Source organism: Convolutriloba macropyga, chromosome 2 (genome assembly GCF_964194025.1).
Source record: "Convolutriloba macropyga chromosome 2, txConMacr16.3, whole genome shotgun sequence".
NCBI classification, from domain to species: Eukaryota; Metazoa; Xenacoelomorpha; order Acoela; family Convolutidae; genus Convolutriloba; species Convolutriloba macropyga.
The window spans coordinates 39,430,932-39,453,412 of record NC_134469.1 but is presented as its reverse complement, the minus strand read 5'-3'; the positions used below and the strand labels follow the sequence as shown (position 1 = coordinate 39,453,412).

General features: G+C 35.2%; 1 protein-coding gene across 1 annotated transcript in view; it reads left to right on the top strand.

The window, feature by feature from the left end:
* The first annotated feature begins 438 nt into the window (after positions 1-438).
* LOC142334897 (uncharacterized) overlaps positions 439-22,481 on the top strand; it is a 56,489-nt gene continuing 34,446 nt past the window's right edge. Inside the window, exons 1-2 of the mRNA XM_075383225.1 lie at positions 439-577; positions 20,387-20,633. Of these exons, the coding sequence (XP_075239340.1) occupies positions 439-577; positions 20,387-20,633 (386 nt within the window). The remainder of the gene's footprint in view (positions 578-20,386; positions 20,634-22,481) is intronic.

Sequence of the window (22,481 nt, the reverse complement as noted above, 5' to 3'; positions counted from 1 at the left end):
TCATTAGAGGTTGAACAGATTTCATGTAGAACTTAACTCATTACTGTTTATGGAAAAATGGGCAACTTCTATCTGGATTTATTCTGTAAGTGGGCCTTACAGTTTTTTTGATACTTAGATCTACTTAACTTCTAATGAATATGCGTCGATTAATATATAAAAATCCGAAGAAACCATCAATATTATTGGGTTCAAAAACAGGCGCTTTACCATGTAAAATTGCACTAAGTGCGTTTACTTTCGTCAACGAGTGTAGTACAGATTTAACCATGCCGCACAAAAACCAAGTGTTTTTAAAACAAAGATCAAGTTGAAATCATTTCACGTTGTCTCACTTCAAAAATTGTGTTTAGTTGATTGAGTTTATAATGTACACGCGTGCGTGTGTCACTAATTAACGTGTTAACTTTTAAGTTTTCGTGGAAGACGTCTTTGAGAATGGCAATGGTGAAGAAAGTTTTGACTGTGTTTTTCCGACTGGCGCTCTCAATGCAGGCTCATGAATTTACAGCAGATTCAGACACATCACTGTCACGTGATAAAGCTCTTCCACTCCAACAGATCACGTGGATGTCAGGTATGATAGCAAATTACGTTTCTACTTTAAACCAAAATGTCCAATTTAAAAGCGGTATATATGCTTGTTGTTTAGATACTGCTTGAAATGAGTTTAATTAATAAACGCAAAGATATAGCTGGTGCCAATTTTGGCCTTCTGTTGATTTCTTACGATTACGACTCAAAGAAAATTTTTTGCTTTGTTGACGTTTTTTTTATTTATAGGAAGTACTGTTCGTTCAGACGGCGTTTTGTCGCTAAAAATTTTGCATTTCAAATGCAAATTTGGCTTATGTCTTAAAATATTTTTTTGCCTTTTTCAATAAATTGTTAGGTTTCGGATCTTTGGGCAAACAATTTTGCTGTCAATTCATATTACAACGTTATGATGAGAATTATTGGTTTGAAATCTTTTTGAAGTGAAATTTTTTTTTGTTATAACATTTTAGATACATTTTTCGCCCAATTTTTCAAAACTTTTTCTTTGTAACCAGTTTGATTTTGAGTGTAAGGCGTTCTGTATTTTTTATTGGATTTAAATGATGGGTTATTATCATATCAAATTTTTTTGACGCTTAAAGTTCAATTAATTTTTAATAATTTTTTGACAGTTAAGGCAAAATATATCACGGATTCAAATCCTCAAATTCTGTTATCACTAGTTTATTTTGACAGGAAAATGATTATTTTACAGAGCTTTCAAAAAATCAAAAAGAATTGAGCTTGTTTATCATCTAAAATTTTATTGATTTGGTTTTCAACTTTATTAAGATATCAATATGTCCTTATTTTTACAACAAGTTTGCACCGTCCACATTCCGACATTTGGCACATCTTTCTTTCTCGCATATACTTCTACTTAATTTTTCCATAACCTGCAATTTTAATATCCCTGCCTTCTTCAGTTCTAAAAAAGCTTTAAAAATTCAAGAAATTTTTCAATTTCTTTCCTTTTTTTGCAGAGTTAATTTAGTTTGATTTCATGCTGTGGGGAGAATTTGATGAATTAACTATTATATTTTTTGACTGATTTTCATGGCTGAAATAACTGTTACTTTTGAAGTGTGAGTGTAGATGTGGCTAGGGTTTGATTTAAAACAATTTACTGGTTTTGTGATTTAAGGTGTTTAGTTTGTTGTGTATCATATGAATTTGACTTTCGTTCAAAAAAAGTATCACCATTGTGATAGCATTGTTTGTTATTTTGTGTAATGGTCTGATGTCAAAACCAAAAGTTTATTGTTTAATTTTCTTTGTTTATCAGTTTTATTCATATAATTTATCTGCTTTATGCGTTTCCCAAGGTGGCTTTTGTGTCGCAGAGTCAATCTATATTTTCTGAACTATTGAGAGAAGTCATTTCGTTTCAGCAGTTAACATGGTCAGTTCGAGTTGAGCCGTTTCTGTCTCTCTAAAAAGTTTTTGCTGTTTTTCAAGTTACAAATATGTTTCTTATTATAAAAAATTTGTGTTTCTAAAGACTTACTGTGACTTTTCTCCGTAAGAATATTATTGGTGAATTAAATCTAAGAATATTGTTTTGTATGGGTCTGAATGTCAATGAAACTTTTTCGTTCGCTTGCTTCAATTATTTCAATAGTCAATAATGTCAAAGAATGTTTTCGTTTAACGGAGTTCGACGCTTCAGGAATTTTTCCGACTATGATCTTTGTTTCTTGGTCAAAACTTTTTTATGATCATTTGACGTCATGGTCAGATTTTTTGGTCATCCATTCAGGCAGTTTCAATTGAGTGGGTGACTTAAATTTTTACTCTTACTGGAGCGAATGTTTTGATTCATCCGCGTGATTAAGTTTCTGGTCACATTTCTGGTCACACTAGTTACTTCACTCTGAATAAAATTTTCGTCAAAATGGTTTTTTCTCTACTTGGGTTATAGAAAATAAGGTCAACTGTTAGCCTAATCGAAAGTTATTTGAGAGTAGCTAAACGAAGCAGAAATAAGTTATACGGATTCTAAACCAAAATATAACAAACCATCAATTATAGACAGAAAAAATTTTTCTCGTTCTGTCTATTTTTTCATTATTTTTTGAAACTGCAGTTTTGTAAAACTCTTTGGGCTATTATTTCTGGCATTCTGCCAGCTATGTTCCTGAGCCCGATATTTCATAAAAAGAATAACAAGAGATCTTTTACCATAATTTTACCATAATGAGGGACTGATTAAATAACAATTACCCAATGCAACACCAATTTATTCCTTTTGATCTTTACGTTCGGAAATCCCAATGCAAATTGGAAGTCTGTTATTACAAGCATGTTTATAATATTTAAGCAGATAATTTAATCCCATATTCGGGTGTTATAGTTTCATATCACGTTGAACGGAACGCTGCGATTTGACTCTGGTGCAATAGGCTTGACCAAATTGATTAGCCTTGATTTTGAAAATTGATAAACATGCTTTGTGTATATTATGTTGGTTAATGGGAACGCAGAGACAAATCTTGTAATCGAAAAGTTAAATTAGAAATAATGGTTGACAACTGTGGCGATTAACACGAAATTCAGTCCATATTTATTACCCCAAATTACCGCACTTTTACATTCATGATGATCACCTTTAATTTATAACTTCCGTGACTTCTTATGACATCCGATCTTAACTAGTTATTTACTATGATAATTTACTTCTCTAAAAGATCAAGGGTCATCATATCACCTGTAACAACATGAAAAGTTGGGGACAAATCTAGTATAAATAGCACGTGTTAGCTCCTTGTTGCATTCACTCATTTCATAAATAATCAAGATGTAAATCTGCACGTGGATGAGGTACGTATATCTTTCCATACTTTAAACAATTAACATTATACTTTCAACACTCCTCCTATCATGTTAAGTGTTTGTTCCGAGAAGGACATCACGAAAAAGTGATACTTTGGTCCTCCCCAATGCTTTTGTAAGTGTGTCTGCCGGCATGCGATCGGTAGGTAAGTAGTTTAGCTCTAATAGTCGACTTTCGACTAAATTCCGAACGAAGTGCACTTTTAATGAAAAGTGCTTTGTCTTTCCGTGATTCATCGAACTTTTACTGAGAGCAATACAAGCTTGATTGTCTACAAAGACGTTTACCGGCTGCTGGATTTCTAAATCTAGTTCTCGTAATAGGTTTACTAAATGTACTGCTTCTTTACTTGCCTCGACTACGGCGTTAAGCTCAGCTTCAGCTGTTGAAGTAGATACACACTTTTGTAACTTGCTAGCCCAACTGATTGCACCTGAACTATTATTAAGTTTAAAACAAAAACCACTTGTACTTTTTCTATTGTCTATGTTGCCTGCCCAATCTGAGTCTGAAAATCCTGTTAACTCCAGTTTCTCACCTTTTCTAAAAACCATCTTCTCTGATTTTGTACCTTTTAGGTAAGGTAAACACCCTTTTGCCGCATTCCAATGTCGCCTTCCAGGATTTTCAACAAACGAACTCAATAAATTGGCTGCGTGCGCAATATCTGGTCTACTTGTTAATGCCAAATAGTTCAAACATCCCACTATACCCCTATAATCACATGATTGCATTTCTCTATGCTCATTGCTGCCTATTTCTGGTGAATCTAATTTTGATAGTTTCAGGCTAACATCTAAAGGTGTTTCCAGTGTCTTTGATTCGCTCATGTTAAACTTCTCTAGTAATTTTTCTACATATGCTTCTTGGCTTAGCATAATTTCGTTTTGTGTTCGCTCAATTTTTATATTTAAGAACCAGCTAAGATCTCCATAACTGCTAATTTGAAATTGCTCACTAACTTTATTTTTGAAGTTTTCACAAAAGTCTTCCTGCAATCCTAATATCACCATATCATCTACCCAAAGACACACTAATCCCTCTATACCATTTTCTCCTTTCTTTATGAAAAGACACTCATCTTGAATAGCCGGCTCGAAACCTAATTGGTTGAGAAAAGTTTTGATTGTTAAGTACCAATTTCTACCGGACTGTTTCAATCCATATAAACTTTTCCTCAGCTTACAAACTAATGGATTTCCTTGCTTGTCAAACTTTTCGAACCCTTCGGGCTGTTGCATAAAGATTTCTTCTTCGATGTCAGCGTTTAAGTATGCTGTTTTGATATCCATTTGTTTTAACTCGGTGTTTTTATATACTGCGTAGCTTATCAGTACTCGAATTGTTGAGAGGCGTGTTGTTGGTGAGTAGGTTTCATTGTAATTCCGACCTGGAACTTGGCTAAATCCTTTTGCTACGAATCTTGCCTTATACCTTGTTACCTCCCCACTAGGACCAAACTTAAGAGCAAAGTGCCAGCGGCTACCAATGGGTTTATTTCCTTTGTTCTCTACCAGTTCCCAAACTTTATTTTCCATTAATGAGTTGTATTCCAACTTCATTGCCTCGTACCAGTTTTTATCCCTAATTGCTTCATCGATAGACTTAGGTAGCAGTTCGTTGTTAACAATTTCACCAAGGAAAGCTACAGGATTTAAATCTCTATCACCATCTGAATGATGCTTGTTGACTATCTCCTGCTTCTTTTCTTTGACTTCAATAAACATTTCGTTTTCGTTGAAAGTTACATTGCGATTTTTTCTAACCTTAAAGACCCCTTTGTCATTTGGAATACCTACCAGATAAGTCTTACTATTGTCTGAAGAACCTAAGAATATTCCTTTTTGAGAAGTTCTATCAATCTTACCACGAAAACTTTTTTCAACATGAACGAAAGCTGAACAACCAAACACTTTGATAGACTCTAAGTTAGATTTCTTCTTGTACATTGCCTCAAAGGGTGTCTTTTGAATACCTGAATGGAAACAAAAGTTTTTAATCTCACTTGCCATATTAAGTGCATATGGCCAATACTCTTTTTCTAAACCTGACTGCTCTAAAAGGCATCTAGCCATTGGGGTGATTGTCCCCCAATTCCTCTCAACCTTTCCGTTTTCTTGTGGTGTGTACGGTGCCGAGAACTCAAGTCTTACACCTTTTTGTCTACATAATTGTTTTATGTCATTTGAGACATATTCCCTTGCACCGTCGCAAACTAAGGTTCCTGGTTGTCCTATGTCTGCAAAGAACTGTTCAACTTTTTCAAAAGCCTCGTCCCTTGACCTCAAAAAATAAAGTTTCTGATATCTGCTAAAACTATCCACGAACCCTATTGCATACCTGTGGCCATCGACCGCCTCCGGTTGGATAGGCCCTAAAATGTCGGTATGGACAATTTCTAAGGCTTCGATTGCTCTTGTTCCTGAGTCTTTTGGTACTGGAAGTTTCTTTGATTTATTTAGCTGACATGTTTCACAGTTTGTTAAGTTGTGCTCGCTTAGTTTTAGTCCTACGGCGTGATCTTTTAGTTTGTATATGTCCTCAACATTATTATGGCCCAGACGTTTATGCCACAAACTAAGGGGATCTCCGTTTGCTAAATTGCATTGCTCTGAGGTTTCTTCGTAATCAATGTTGTTCCAGATAAACAAACTATCTCTTTCCTCAAAAGGGAAAATTGTTCCGTTCTTAGTTCGTATTTCCAAAGTTCTACCAAATAAGACCTCATTGCCTGCTGCTCTAAGTTTTGATACTGATACCAGATTCCTTGCGTTGTTCGGAACAAGCAACGCATTACTTAACCTTATTTTTCGCTCTGAACCATTGGAATCCGAAACCTTAATTTCAACTGTTCCTTTCCCACTAATTGAACTTTTACTGCTGTTTGCATTAGTGATGGTACCAGAATAGTCCTTGTCTATATCTATGAATAAACCTTCGTCTTTAATCATATGACTCGTAGCACCTGAGTCCAAAACCAGCTCATTTGCAAGGTTGTTTTCCGACGTTTGAAAGAAGGAAAAGAATTCTTCTTCTTCTAAATTCTGCTCAACTAAATTTTGCGAGCCTCTCTGATTGGTTCTCCTGCTTTGGCTTACAAACTTTTTCTCAGGTCTCTGTTGCTTTCTACAAAATTTAGCTATATGTCCGTGCTCACCACACTTAAAACATTTCATTTGAGAAGCTTTGGTTTGTTCAGGAATCGTTTTCCTAAACCTACATTCCTTTGCGATATGTCCCATTTTCTGGCAGTTGAAACATTTCCGTTCCTTATTAAAGAATACGCTCTCTGTTTTTGTTTTTACATTTTCATTATCGAAGTTTATCAGGTCTCGTTTAATTTCCTCTAGAGTTTTCTCGTCTTTGCTGTACTTCACGAGTGTTGCGAAATTTTCATATTCCTTCGGAAGCCCTTTTAAAATTATTGACACAAACATTTTTTCACTGATTCCTTCATTCACTAATGTTAAGTTGTATTGCATATCATCTGCTCTGGTGAGATAATCTACTATACTCTCACTTGAAGTCTTCCTAAGGCTTGTTAATTGTGCTATCAATTTATGTAGCTGAGGCCTCTCGAAACTTTTGAAGCGTTTACACAGTACATCCCAAGCTCTAGTGCCATCACCCTTATGTGGTCTAAGAAAAAGAACTGATGTTTTGTCTAAAGCCTGAACTAACTCGTACCACAATGTCTTCTTTTTCTCTTCTAGTTCTTCCCTCCCTTTTTCTATAGCTTGCCTACGTTGCTCCTCCGAAGAATTATTTCTAACAGCTGGCACATAATCTAGATAGGTGGCTTCTCCACTAAGAACTTTACCAAGTTTTAAAGAGTGCATACGAGCCTCAAACTGTTCAGCAAAATACAAGAAATCATCCTCACGCCCGCTGAATACCAATCTTTCTAATTTTGAGCTCATTGTTAGGCCTGTCTTACTTTCGTTTAATTTCCGTTCGTCTCAAATTAACTCTTTAGCTTAAATTGTTCCCTCTTGAACCAAAGACTTATGATGCCCCAACTATGTCCTTTGTTTTTCTAAGCTAGTACTGCTCTAGGTAAATATTCTTTTGTAAAAAGGGTCGGGCTGTGAAAAAAATCTTGTTCGGACTTAGATCAAAACTCCTTTCCTTTCTACGCGTGTTTGAATCTGTTGCCTGTTGGTGGCTGTGTTATGGGGCGACGAAGCGGTGAGTCTTTATGTTTGTGTATCCAGAAAATGCTTTATAGCACCAGGTTAGCACTTGTTGTAATATGGTAGCACTTGTTCAAAAAACCACTAAGCAAAAAGAGTTTGGCCGAATAAATTAATCTAGAAGTTGGTGTTCTGTTCGAGTTCTGTAGTATCCTTGACAAAATCGAAAGCAGGACATTGACATTGAGCCAGGGTTTTTCTGCCGCGATTAAGCACGATGAGGATACCAACACCCTCCGAGGATAATGTACTCGAACCCTAATCCTAGTCCTAATTAAGAAATGTTTTACCACCAACTTTTGTGTCTTTCGACCAAACTTGTATCTTACAGAAGCACAGCACACACAATTGAAAATGAAACAGTTGTTTAAGCTGAGCTGTTCTCAGCTATACTAAGCAAACCTGGTTCCCCGACAGCTCTGTTATACAATTGAACCTCCGCGCTCCTTTTTGATCCCCCACAACAGCTCCACTCACTCTTGAATTCACAAGCAGAATCCACTGCTTAGCTACACACACTCAGCACTCCACGGTTGAAGTCCCCCGACCAGGTACACAAGCTCTCGACTCAACAGATGAAGTCCCCCAACCAGCTAAGACGTGTGCTGAGGTAGGGTTACCTAGGGAGGTTACTCTAACTCTGTCTTATGGAGTCTCAAGAATATAGTATATCTTAAGGCTTACCTGACTAACTAAAGTTCTATTCCTCTAGTCTGTTACTCTTCTATCTGAGCTTCAGTAGACAGTGCACCGGCCGCAATGCTAAAGTCTAACGTATATCTCAATACAAAACAAGAGCGGAGTAGAGAGAGAGAAATATACTTTATTATTATATCAGGTCTGACTGGTACCGACTAAAGGGTAGAGTTGTCTTGTTGTCTCTGGGAATAACAAATAAACATTTAAGGGAAAGGTATTTCCATAATTTCAACCAATCAGGGTTGAGTATTTTAGTATTTATTTATTAAATAAAACAAGTTTATAAATCCTTTTGTTGGAAGTCAACACTGACTCCATCTTTCCGGGTTTTAGAGTTTTTGTTTTTTGAAAGTCTTCTTTACTGTATATCAAAACGAATTAATTTCTCTTCATTCTCTCTGAAAGGTTTTTCTTCTTTTTTGGTTGAAGGTGTTGCTTTGTAGTCGTGGTTTTCAGATAATAGATCCCTGGACACAGGTTACCCACATAGCAAGGATGAACATCAACAACCACAAAAGTATCTATTCCACCACCACACTTCCAGTGGGTGAAGATCCTTCTGTGCCGCTCCAGTGTTGATGGATGTGGTGCTCCTGTTGTCCAGTGACTTACCTGACTTACCTGATTTGTATGTGTTAGCTGTTAAAGTGTTTATTATTTTTCTCTATGTAAATGTTCTTTGTTATTACGTAGTATCCCTTCCGGTGGGAAAAAGAAAAAGAATGTATTTTGTTCCGTTTATATTTAGAAATCGTTTGATTTCAATCGCGTAGATTTCCAGGTTAACTCCTGTGTTTGAATGTTTTTTGTTATGGAATTCCATGGAGAAATTGAGGGTAGTAGACTTTTTGTGGCTTTCTTGGCCATGTTGGATTTTGTAATTGAGATGAACATGTAGTACTTCTTGAATCTATTCGAGATCAAGAGTCATTCTGATGTCTGTCTGTTTACAATGGTTTTGTTATACTTCTACAACGTCAAATTATAAGACTGCGCTTTTCGTATCTGTATATTTTGTTATAATGCCTAAAAGGTGCTTAGTATTTTAAAGATTGTAATGGATATGACCCAATTTCCCAATTGTTTGATTTCCATTAACGGGTATTTCAAATGATGTAAAATGTTGCCTGTCCGCGCGCTTATATCCAATAACCGAATTTTCCTTTTTGAGGAAAAAGTATTTAGTAATTGTTACAAATAAGATGTTAGTTGTTACGAATGGGTTACATGTGTCTATATGTGCTGACATACATATGTATTATTTTGTTTAAGGAACATATTTGTTTTGTTCAGAATTGTTACATTGCATATTTCGAGTGTTAAGTTTGGATTTTGAAATTTTCGAATTTCAAAATATTTGAGAAATTCTTTCATTCTGTTTGGTACAAGTGTACTACTAAGTGCTATGTATTTTGTTATGTGTTGTTACAGAATCATTTTTGTACAATGAATTAAAGTTTGCATGTATAAATGTACATATTACCCTAAAGTATGTGTTTTGTTTGTAAATTAAATGATCATGTCTTAACTCGTTATGAGTAATATATATATGTAAAGTGTTTTGAAAATTTGACATGTCCGGCTTATACATTGTGTTATTCTTTGCATGTATTAGTGTTACTAATAAAACTATTGTGTTCCTTTTTATTGTCTTTTCCATTCTATTTACAAAATTGCATATATCTAACTATGGAAGGCTTTGCATATTTACATGTATACATATGACTAATTTAGGGGTAAAGTAGAAAAGTATTTTTTGGAATTTATCATATTTTATTTCACTTTCAGTGTTATACCAAAGGGTATAACTAGTCGTATAAATGGGGGATATTAAAAGTGAAAGGTTATCTAAAAAGGTTAAAGAATAAACAAATATGCACTGAGTAATCCATGGTTGGATGTATTGTTACTAAATACATTATTGTTACTAAGTACATTCATTACATTTATGTGTTACGACATAGAGGAAAGTTGTTACATATATATTTGTTATAGCTTCTTGTTATAACTTTTCAGTTTGTTTCGGATGATTCGTTCGAGAATTATATTGTTCATATTCTTTGACGAAGTGATCGTCGTTTGCCAAATAGAATGCGATCAGATTTGTTAGTTCGTCCAGCGAGACTTCCGTTATAGAAGCTTTAACCGATTTTCGTATTTGTTTTTCTAAGTCTGTAGTTTTACGTTCGTTATTGAATTGGATACGATTTATGACAGCTCTATTTGTTACGCTGCCTTCAAGATGGTACGTGTGATACTCTTCACACGGTTCGAGTGCTTCAATAGGTACCATCAGTGGCCGTTCGGGAGATTCGTTCGGTTGAAATATATAATAGTTCTTTACGGGATCGAAGTTTCGGAGTGTTCCTACAGTGTATTCCCATTTTAACTTATATCCGTAATTCAGGAAGTATGGTGACGTAAGTTGGTCGTTAATATGAATATAACTTTTTGTTGTGTTTTTATTTTTGTCTCGTAAAAATGTGTAGGAAATGAGGTTATGAACAAGTTTAGTCTCGTGAACTCTGTAGTTATTGTTCTGTACATCTTTAGCCGTTGGATGTAAAAAGTTAAAACTAAGCTGGAAAATTTGGTGGTCAAAAACGCTGTAAGCGGAAAGGTCTTGGGATGCCTTTGCAACGAGAAGGTCAAATGTGCATACGGTTGGCAGTTTGAACTCATAATCATAGTCGTACAGAAATCGTTCTGTAAGACTATAGAATTGTTTAAGTATTGGGTAGCATGTTTGATGTAGTTTATCTCGTCCCATGTTTTTGGTGCTGCGTTTGACAGTATTTGTATTTTCGGAGGGTAGTGGGGGAAAATATTCCGATATGCGGTCCTTTAAGTTATGTAATGGAGCCATTATAAAACAATAATCGCGGGAGTCAAATGGCATATTGGACCAATTTCTGTAACTAAGTAGGGGGTTATAGTTACTGCTGTGAGGGTTTGTTAATAATCTAGGATCGTTATCCTGGAACCAAATGGTTTCCATCACTGTGGCTGTTGGGGATTGTTCGTTCGTTGATTGATGAAAGAATGATTTATGATTGTTACTTCGTGGTGTTATCGCATAAGGAAATCTCAAATTATGTGGTCGTATAAAAGATTTATTAGATGTAAACTGTTGATTGTTATATATTGTTCGTTCATATACACGATCTGTAGGAGGGGGTGGTCGCACTGGTGGAGGATAGTTAGGAAGTGGTGGCGATTGAAACTCTGTATTCGGTTGTTATACCGTTTGTATGTTTTTATTACCATTGTTACTAGGTCTAGTATGTTGATAACTATGTACGTTTGTACTAGTTCCTTGTTCATTCGGATTGTTCGGTGTTCTATTCGAAAACGCTTCCTGATTGTTATTTTTACTTGTTAATCGCTTATGAGTTACCTTTTCCTTGATCATTTGTGCAATTTCTTTTGGCGTTGGTTGCAGTGAGGTCTGTGTCTGTTGATCGTTGGTGTCTCCATCGATCTCAACTCGCATGGTTGTTATACGATCGTCAGTTTGTGTACTACATGTAGAGGCGTTATCGCGAACTGTTCCTGGTGAGGAACGTCCAGATCCAGAGCTGAGTTCGCCCTCCTCAACGTCGTAGCTGAGGGGCGAATCTGCTCTGTATGCAGATTCGTACTCAAAGTCCATCTTATGTGCCATTATTAATGGTTAGCTAAAATTGCAATTAATATGTTACTCATTCACATTTGTTATTACTGAAGAGTGTTACTATACAATAGTACAAATTGTTACTGATTTACAATGTTATAGGTGTTTTATTGTTACGAATTTGTTTGTTATCTAATATCGTTACCATTGTCAACAATTCAGTGTTACTGTTTTATTTGACGTTGGACATACTCGGTAAGTGTTAAGTTTCGTACCAAATTGGATAGTATTAAAATAGCTAATAGTGTGTTAGTTGTTCTTCGCAAGATTCACGGTTACACTTCATATGTATTTGCTGAATGAGTGTCGAAATATGTGACTTCATTCGTGTGTGGTTGATCGTCATCGTTCAATATGTCTAAACTATGGCTGCGGTTATTCATTTTATTTGCTGCTAGTTTCAATTGGGTGAAATCAATTGGTGGTGGATTTTGTATTTCTATAAGCTTCACTGATGGGATGAGATTATTTTGAGTGTTTACTTGTGATGGTTGTGGTATTTCATACGGTGTTGTCTTATTGATTCCTAATTGTGGTTTATATGATGTTCCGTGAAATGTTGAAGTTTGTTGTATATTGGGTGCACTTGGGGTTGGTGACACGTGGGGGGGGGGGGGGGGGTGAATTGTGTGTTGTACTCACTGGTATGTTATTTCCTAAACATTGATACGCTGGTGGAGGGGTAATGAGTTGTGGAGGTAAGGTAGTCATTTTGTTTTCAGTTATTGTTTCAAGGGGCTCGATTTTTAATGGTTCGGGTTGTTTGTATTTCCGTTCTGGTAGTGGTGGTTTTTGTTTCTTAGGTGGTGATTCTATTGTTCGCAATTCTAGTCCTTGATCTGTTCTACGAATGGTTGTGTTATAATGTTTGTAGTCTGTGTCAATATATGTTTGTTCTGGTGGGTTGTTTTCATTACGTGTTAAATGAGTAACGTCGGATGAATGACGGCGGAAAGTGTGTTTCCTATTTTTATTGTGTTTAGTATAGTGTGAGTAGTTGTTATCACTATCATGGCTATCATGACTAGTGTCATCTTCTTGTATCTGTGCAACTAGCTGTGTTAAAGTTTGTGAGAATATACCAAATATTCCTGTTAGTAGTATTTTAGTAATACTTGCTTGTTTACCAATCGCTTTATGGATTGCAAATGCGTTGTAAAACTTAATTACTAGGTTAGTTGTAAATAATATCATACTGATCATTGCGTATATAATTGCCATCTTTTCGAGAATATACCATGGCCAACCAAATATTGATAATATTTGGTCTTTGAGCCATTCTCCATCAAAAATTTCTTTCCAGTTTACGCTTGGTTGATCTATTTGGAAGTTATATCCATTTATGTTAAGATCTTTTAACCATTTTAAGGATTGTTCATAATTTTTGTATGTTTGTAAAAGTCCAAGTTGTTCGAGTTCTAATAATTTTTGTGCATTTGCTGATGTAGCTTCTTGTAGTGGTTTTTCACGATCTCTCATATATTCGTGGAGTAGATCTCTTTTGCGTTCTTGTATTAGTTGTTCTTTACTATAAATGCCACTTTCTATTAAACTTGCTTTACTAAACATGTTATCTAAAACTATTTCCTCGGGTGATATAGTGTTCAATATCGTTTCTACTTTTACTGGGTAGGGTGTTACTCTATATCGTGCTGTTCCTTCAGTGTCTATTGAGATGAGTTGATCAAAGTTACTGTGTGAACAGGGTACTGTTTTTGCCCATAAGTATGTTTGTCTTGTTAGTTGGTGTTCATATTGTACTCTGTTCTTGTATAGAATAGGAATTTTATCGTAACATTCGCGTATTTGTGGTACATAAAGAGGTGATGATTTCTTCGCACATTTATACATTTTCATGACGTTTACGCCTTCTTGTTTCACAAAAATGGATCTGTCTCCAGTAAGAATGTATCCTAAGAGTGGAGTGTTCTTTTGTACTTGAGTCAATGTTAATTGTCTGAGGTTTCGAGTTTGTTCGCAAATTTGTGAATAGAATTCTATTGCTTGTAAGCTAATTCTAGAATAAATGTTACTCATATATAGGTCCATTTTCATATTAAGGTGAGTTTCTTCGTTTACAAAACCATAATAGTATTGTTGGTTTTCTTTGTCTTCGTATCGTGTACGTTCCGATATTATTTGTTCTGGTTTTATTTTAATAAATTTTTCATCGTCAAATTTGTCTTTTTTCTTTGTTACTTTTTGTCCTGTGTGCATGTCAAATCCATATTCATATATTATGTATATATCGTCGTATTCTGTTTTGTGTAGTGGTTGTGGTGAACCGCATTCACGTTCGACTAGTGGGTATACTTCGAATCGTGTTGCTATTGTGTCTGTTTGATTTAATTTTATTTTCTTTGTGGTGTCTGGTTGTTGGACTGTGGTCCATTCTGCATTTGTTTCTATCCAATATCTATCTTGATATTTTACCATATATGCGTCAAATCGTATTAGTTCGAATAGTTGACAGTGTGTCTGTGGTTCCCACACAATTGTTGCTTTTGTTAGTGGTGTGGGTAAACATTCTCCCTTGCGGAGATCGCATGGTAATTTTGTTCCCATGTATGATATTTCTTCGGTATCTAAATTTAATATTAGTGAGACTTCTCGTATTTCGAGTGTCCAATCTAAGATGTCTATTCTGTTCTGTTTACGTGGTCCTTTCATACAGTTGGACTGTGCGTTTTTAATTGCGCTAGGTATCCAAAGTGGGTTTGTGTAATCGTATACAATGCGTCCGTATGGTGGTACTAGTGGAATGTTCATATCGAATTGTATTCTGCCTTGCAGATCTTCAATCTTTTTCTGTAATGGTGGATTTGCAATAAAGTTGAATGATATATTGTATCTTGTAGGTTTATATTGTGTGTTCTTTAGTAAGTTTATTCTAGCGAGTTCGTTACGAACTTCGTCTGCATCTAATATTTTTGTTCGTTGTGCGTCGGAAACGTAATAGCTAGGTCTATTTGCTCTTATGTAGTTGGTGTGTTGTGAACACCATTCTACACGTTCTTTGATTGTTCCTGCAACTGCGTATGCTTTGATTTCTACTGCTTGTGCTTTTGATAAAAGTTGTACTTCTGTCTTTGTCATGTCAAGATCTAGTGGTTTGAATTTACATGTGCTGATTTTATTTAGTTCGTAGTATTTTACGTTTGTGATTTCTTCTGCATCACAGTCGTAATGCTCTATGAATATATCCTGTGGTCCTGTTGCGGAACCATTAATGTTCTGTCCTGTTAATTCAATAAAGTCTATATTTGTTTGTCGTTTCTGTCGTTTGGTATTCAAGTTAAATTTATTTAGAATGCTATCTGTTAGTCTTTCTGTGTAGAAATTCCAGTTTCTTGTCCATTGGTCTATAGCTGTTTCCCACATTGCTTCATAATCTGTATCGTTTATATTTGTTATATTGTCGATATTAATATAATGTTTATATTTATTAATGTGTTTAAACTTGTTTGTGAAGGTGTTTGTTCCATTTCGTGTTCTGTTTTTCTGTTTAAGTTGTTCAATGTGTATATTCATTCGTTCGTTAATTAGGTCTTTTATTCTGTGTTTTGCGTTGTCTTTACGTCTTTGTTCAAGTTGAAGTTTTGTTTCTATTTTCATACATATATAGAATATTAATAATAATAATATACATATAATTGCTTTTAGTTGAAGCGACATGTGTATGTCAAACCTGTATGTGGATTATAGAATGTGGCGAATCCAAGTGTTTGTTTTGTATATCTGTCAAATTTATATACGAAGTCTATACAAATGAAGGGTGCTGGTGTTGTGGTTGTTACAATTGAAGGTGTTGTTGCATGAAATGGGTGGTTAAATATAGTGTTATATTTGATTGTAGTGTTAAATTTCAATTCGAGAGATGGTGTTGCTAGAACTTCTAGTGCTGTATTGCGTTGTCGTGCTGTGAGATTGAGTGTGTTAATAAGTCTATTTCTTGCCCAATTTGTAAGTGTATCTCCAAGATTTGTAGGTCCGTATAAAGGAGGAGGTGGGTTCCAAGTTTTATGGTCTAATGGGAATAAATAGGTATGTTCATTGGTTCTGCTCTGGGTTGGGGGGTTAGGATTGAGTATGGGGGTTGATCTAGTTCTTCCGGGATGGCTGGATGGTAATCTAATTTCGGGTATGAATGATGCTGGAGATAGCGCTGTGTTTCTAGGTGGTTGTAGGGAGTTCGGGATGTCAACTCTGGGTATACTTATAGATGTGTTGGATAATGTCTGGTTTGTTCGTAATGGTGTTGTGCTTGTACTAGTTGATTGGGGGGTTGTTGCTGACCAAAGTGAACTGTTGGGTGATTGCAATGGTTGTACACGGAAATGTTCTTGCACAAAGTTAAAATCTTGTCTTTGTTGAAACGTTGGGGGTAGGAAAGGGTTTGCTCGTAATTCAGAAGGTGTTGGTGTATGATCTGTGTTTACACTTGAGTGTTCGCTTGGTGAGCTTATACTAAAGTTGTGTAGTGTGGGTGTGCTCGTTCTACTTGGTGGTTCTGAATTTATTGTTTCTATTGGTCTAATGATATTAGATTCTATGTCTGTTGAACCGTAAGAAACTAGTGTAGATTCTTGTGTGGGGAAGGATAGAGATGATCTACTTCTTGCTCTAAGAAGTTCTCGTCTATCCGGCCGTTCTCGTCGTACTGTGTAGGGATTTTCAGTATCTATACTTACAGTATCTTCATTTTCTGGTGAGGTTGGTATATTTGTTAGATCTGTAACTTCGTTATGGTGTGGTCTTTCGGAGTTATTGTTACTGTTATTATTACTAGACGACGCAATTTTTGCTGTTTTATGCTTTTATGCGCCGGTCTCAGGTCCGTGTTGTGGTATGTGTATATATGGTGGTGCTAATATTAGTAGTGGTATAAATTCTTGTTCTGGTGTATGTGTTTGTGCTCCTAGGTTTGATATCCAAATTTCTCTATTTGCAAAATGTAACTGTAGTTGGTAAATTATGACATTACCGTATAACGTTGAGTTTTCGGGAAATCCTATTTGTAGGTAGAATCTTTGTGAATGTAATGTGTAATAGATAGATTCTTCTATATCTGGAAGTGGATCAATTTTTATGGGTTAAAAAAATATTCTGCTAAACTTAAACACATTCGTATGAAAAAGTATATTATTAGTGCTATTTTGATGAATTTAAATATTTCGAGTTCAATAATATCAATATTTGATTTACAAATGTGAAATATGTCTGAGTGTAATTCCTGCATAAGGTGGTGTGAGTTAGGTGGTGTGATGTTTTTTTTTTTTTTTATTTTAGAGAGAGAGAAATATACTTTATTATTATATCAGGTCTGACTGGTACCGACTAAAGGGTAGAGTTGTCTTGTTGTCTCTGGGAATAACAAATAAACATTTAAGGGAAAGGTATTTCCATAATTTCAACCAATCAGGGTTGAGTATTTTAGTATTTATTTATTAAATAAAACAAGTTTATAAATCCTTTTGTTGGAAGTCAACACTGACTCCACAGCTTCACAAACTGCTCACTTCACGAGTGAAGTCCCCCAACCGCTTACAAAAGCTTCCAACTCCACAATTGAAGTCCCCCAACCAGTCACACGAGCTTTCAACTCCACAACTGAAGTCCCCCAACCAGTTACACAAGCTTCTTGCTATTGCTTCTTCTGGTCTCACTTGGCCACTTCTTGACTACAAGGCTTGTCTCTCCTTGTCTTCTCTGTCTTCCTCCCCCAGTGATTTCAGTGATCCTCTTATGTAGCAAAGAGGCGCAGCAACAACGTTTTTCTATTTACGATGGGGGTTGATTACTTAACTTAGAAAAGCTCTGGGCCCATAACCTGTTGGTTAATGGGAACGCAGAGACAAATCTTGTAATCGAATAGTTAAATTAGAAATAATGGTTGACAACTGTGGCGATTAACACGAAATTCAGTCCATATTTATTACCCCAAATTACCGCACTTTTACATTCATGATGATCACCTTTAATTTATAACTTCCGTGACTTCTTATGACATCCGATCTTAACTAGTTATTTACTATGATAATTTACTTCTCTAAAAGATCAAGGGTCATCATATCACCTGTAACAACATGAAAAGTTGGGGACAAATCTAGTATAAATAGCACGTGTTAGCTCCTTGTTGCATTCACTCATTTCATAAATAATCAAGATGTAAATCTGCACGTGGATGAGGTACGTATATCTTTCCATACTTTAAACAATTAACATTATACTTTCAACATATTAGACTTCAGGTAAAGTTCAGGTAAAATTCAAGTGCTTTCAGGTATTTTTCAGGTGGGAGCAATTTGCGTGAGAGATGCAGGTAAATTCGGGTGTTTTTCAGGCAAATTTACCCGGACTTTTTTTGGATGAACTGTTAACTATTATTGGACAGATTAGGTAATAGCTCGTATTATTGGATGATTGAAGTTGTAGACATTTTTATCATTGGATTCCTGACTTAATATTTTGATATATAGTCTACTAGGTGCCGAGAAAATTATTCAATACCAAAATACAAATTGTACTAAAGTAATCAAAATATATCTAAGTAGTTTACTTTAAACTGATTTTTGTCAAAGAATATTTAGCACTATAATACCTAATTGAGATCATTTAAATTCTAAAAAAGTGTATTCACCATTATCAAATGTAAGACTAATTTAATTTCAACTGGTCATGCTGGTCATTCCAAATTGTCACGAAGTAATGCACAGTTCTGAGTAATCTTTTTGACAGTTTCAACTCCAAGCTAATATACTGTGCATAGTTTTATTTTGGAACGTTGTGTGTTTTCTCATTGGCTGCGGACAAAATGTCATTTTTACGTCGCCAATCCCACATTTTCAGCAAGAAAATTTGCTTGCAAATAGCAGCATTGTCCGCTAGCCCATGTTTTAAAACTAAATTTTAAAGGCTTTTGCGGACAACAGTAAAAGAAATTAGTTCAAATTTGCCCAAAAATGAGAAGACTTGATACTGATATCCGCGTTTGCGGAATTTGAAGACAAGCGAGAAAGGCGACAGAATTTTTTCACTGTTGTCGGGAAATTTATGTCACTAATATCCTCGCTAAGTCAACTACTTTCCGTGCAGGGCTTCTAAAACTGATTAAAAGAGACAAAGTGGGATTTAATTGAGTCTTCTTATTAAAAGTCATTCCGGGGTAGTTATAATTTTAATCCGTCGAAGTGTTGAACATAAATTAAGGGTCTAAACCACAAGTTGTTTTAAAATAAACTTAGGGATAATTGTTTGTTTAATTCGTCAAGGCTTCTGAAACTGATTAAAGGAGAAAAAGTGGGATAAAAATAGTGTTTCTTATCAAAATGCCGGTGAGGGGTAATTGTAATATAAATCCTGTAAAGTTTCGAATATAATTTAAAAGTTGAGATACTGTGAAGACGGTACCCCTGCTCACAAATTGCGGACATTTATGGTATAAAAACGTGATTTTCCGAGATCAATGACGGAATTTTGTAAGGATTATCCGCATTTTTATTGTCATTTTTGTCCACAATTTAAACATATCTCTTCTACACCGTAATTAGTGAAAAAATGTCGTCACTCATTTTTGCGGACCCTGCTGAATTTGTAGGATTGGCGAGGTAATGAATAAAATACCCAATTTAATACCTTAGTTCACATTACTAGAGAAGGTGAAGCAAAAAAAATGCCTAAGCAATGATATTTTATATTATGATCAATTATATTCAGCAGGTTTTCAATGTAAGATTAGCTCGTTTCGCCATCTCTCATGGGCTAAAGCATTGAGCCAACGTCCAATAGGACCCGATATGAGACTGTCACAACCAAAAATGACATGAAATCATTCGCTGATATATGATAAAGTATGCTCCTAATGAAAACCGCTAAATTGTTTTTCGGTTAATTATGATAAAGATCAAATGGGATAGATTAGGCATTATTGCAGTGGGCGTAATGACGCATTTGGTATTTCGGCGATATATTGTTTTGCGCATGGCCATGGCCAGCGGTCCGGTGAGGACCGTACCCACTAGATGTCTAAAAATTGACGTAATTTTTGTCTTTGGTGCATTGGAATATATTATGCACAAAAATACTATGTGCAGTGTTGATTTTAAAGGTTAACAGTGTATTTTTTCTGACAGATTACATAACTATTAGATAACTTTCGGCTTCCTTTTATGTCGGCTTACTTTGCGTTCACCTTCAAAACACTAATCGAGCTAATCTGTGGAGGCAGATATTACAATAATTGTTTGTTTTATGCATCTTTCTAGACAAGTAGTACTGTAACTACTCTAATGGTTTTGCTACAAAAGCTGTTTGTCTCCATTGAGAGAAAACTAATTGCCTCAACCGTTGGGTTGTGAGGTATTTTTATTTAAAAAAATACCTGGCGGGAACGTGCTCAAAAAAAGAAAATATTTAAAAGAATTGTGAAATTGAACCATATTTGTTATTCAGACTCACAATCTGCGGACATTTTCTGGCCACCTGATTGGATGCTGAGGGCTATTAAATTCACCAATCACCGGCCTCTATCTGTGAGTGAGCTGATTAATACCATCTATGGATTCCCTCAAGGTCAAAGTATTAAGTGTTTTCGCAACTACAACCCTTCAACATGCTCGTATCACGTGTCACAAGGAATTGCTGCTCAATTCATGCTTCATGGCCGCAACGACGATTTTGTTGTTTGGGATTATAGCAGGTAGTGCATAGCTATCAATTCAGAGAACTCTCCTATGTTTTGGACCCTCAAAAATATAAAATTAACCTCTGAGAAGATAACAACCAAAAGAAGAGATTGCAGATGATTTACGCCATGAGTGGGCACTTAATTAGTTAGTTCTCTAAGTTCAATTAGCCTTAGAATTTTCAGCTGTTAGACAGAACGGGGATAATTTATCAGATGAAAACGCAGGGAAACGTTTTTTTTTCGCGTAGTTGTTAACAGCCGTCAAATCCGATTCTATCGTTGCTCTCAATGTTTGAAGCACGTGAACTCTAATTAGAGGCATTTTAGTGCGAGAAATTACAAAAGAGAAGTCAAACGCAATTTTGAAAAATTGAGCTCAAATGATTAATCACAAGATACAAGTTAAATGTTTTTGTTAAAAGTAATGGTTTGGTTTTTGTCACTATAAACTTTTGCAATTTTTAAGAAATAGGTTTGACTTCTGATAATTCTACCTCATGAGCTCCATTGACATATAATCAAGTGCCAGCAAATGAATTTGAAATCAAAGTTAGAGTTAGATCTACAGCAGCTATAATTTTTGAATATGAAACGTTAAATGTTAAAATTTAAAAATAATAGTTAACAATGCAAAGCACTATTAAAAGTACTATAAAATTTTATCATTTAGATTATGTTCGAATCCATTAACTCTAATTTGTGGTTTAATTGTGTACCAAATGAAGCAGAGATGGGAAAATTTCAAATTTATCAAGAGTAGTTCAGAGTAGTCCAGTGGAAATTTTCCCTATTGGAACTAAAGATAGCAATACAAAATAACAATAAAGAAGCCAAGACTCTAAACTCATTAAAAGAAATAGAAAACCAAAGCTATTAGATTTAAATATTAAGTAGGTCTGCTTCTTTCCGATTGAAAAGCCATTGAGACCTGACGTTATTCAGACTAACCAATAGACATAAAACAGAGAAAAGCAACATATAAACGCAAGAAAAGGACTTTAGGGCAAAATTAAAATATAATTTATGACAATACATAAAAATAAAGTCATTAACACCCAATAGCTATCAGTTGGAAATAATGGAACGTTTTCATTATGCCATTAAAAAGCCACTCCAACCTGCTGTTAACTACAATGAGTTTCCAGACAACAAAACAATGACAATTAACAAATAAGGATGAAACTCAAAATTAACTAAAAATTTTTCCAAACACCACTTTAATGGGGAGGGAGGAACTATTTACTCAACTGGGTTTTTTTGTTCAGACAATTTTGGCCGATCAATGAATAGAGAGTTGTGAGTGGTATCATTAAAAAGCGCGGACATTCTATAATATGGAATTCAAAAGAGTTTTTCGAATTTGGTTTTTTACAGGGAGTTATCGGGGTTTAAAGTTTTGTGAATATTCGACAGTTTTTCACATTTTCAGTAATTTTTGCTACAATTTGGCATAGTCTCGCTAACATAATTCAAAATAAGTTAAGATTTTTAACGATGGTGTTTCATTGCTACCGTTAGAGATAGAAGAGCGTTTTGCTGAAATGATTGATTGAAGTTTTTGGCTAAAGTTTCTGATAAACTTTTCAAAATTCAAATTTTTTCATCAAGAATGGCACAAAATATGCTTTTTTGGTCCACTTTGTTAAAGTTTGCCAGACGCAGTGACCTAAAAACATTGAGGCAGACTCCCTATTCTCCAAAAGACCAGTAGTTAAAATTAGGCGCCCTATGAAAGTCTTCTGGAATTAAAAGTTTACTGGCTGTTTTTGCAGATTTAACTCGATAATTATAACAAAATCATCGTTGTTTTCATAATATTTGAAGAAGTTCAGTAAACAATTGATCGAACTCCTAAACACT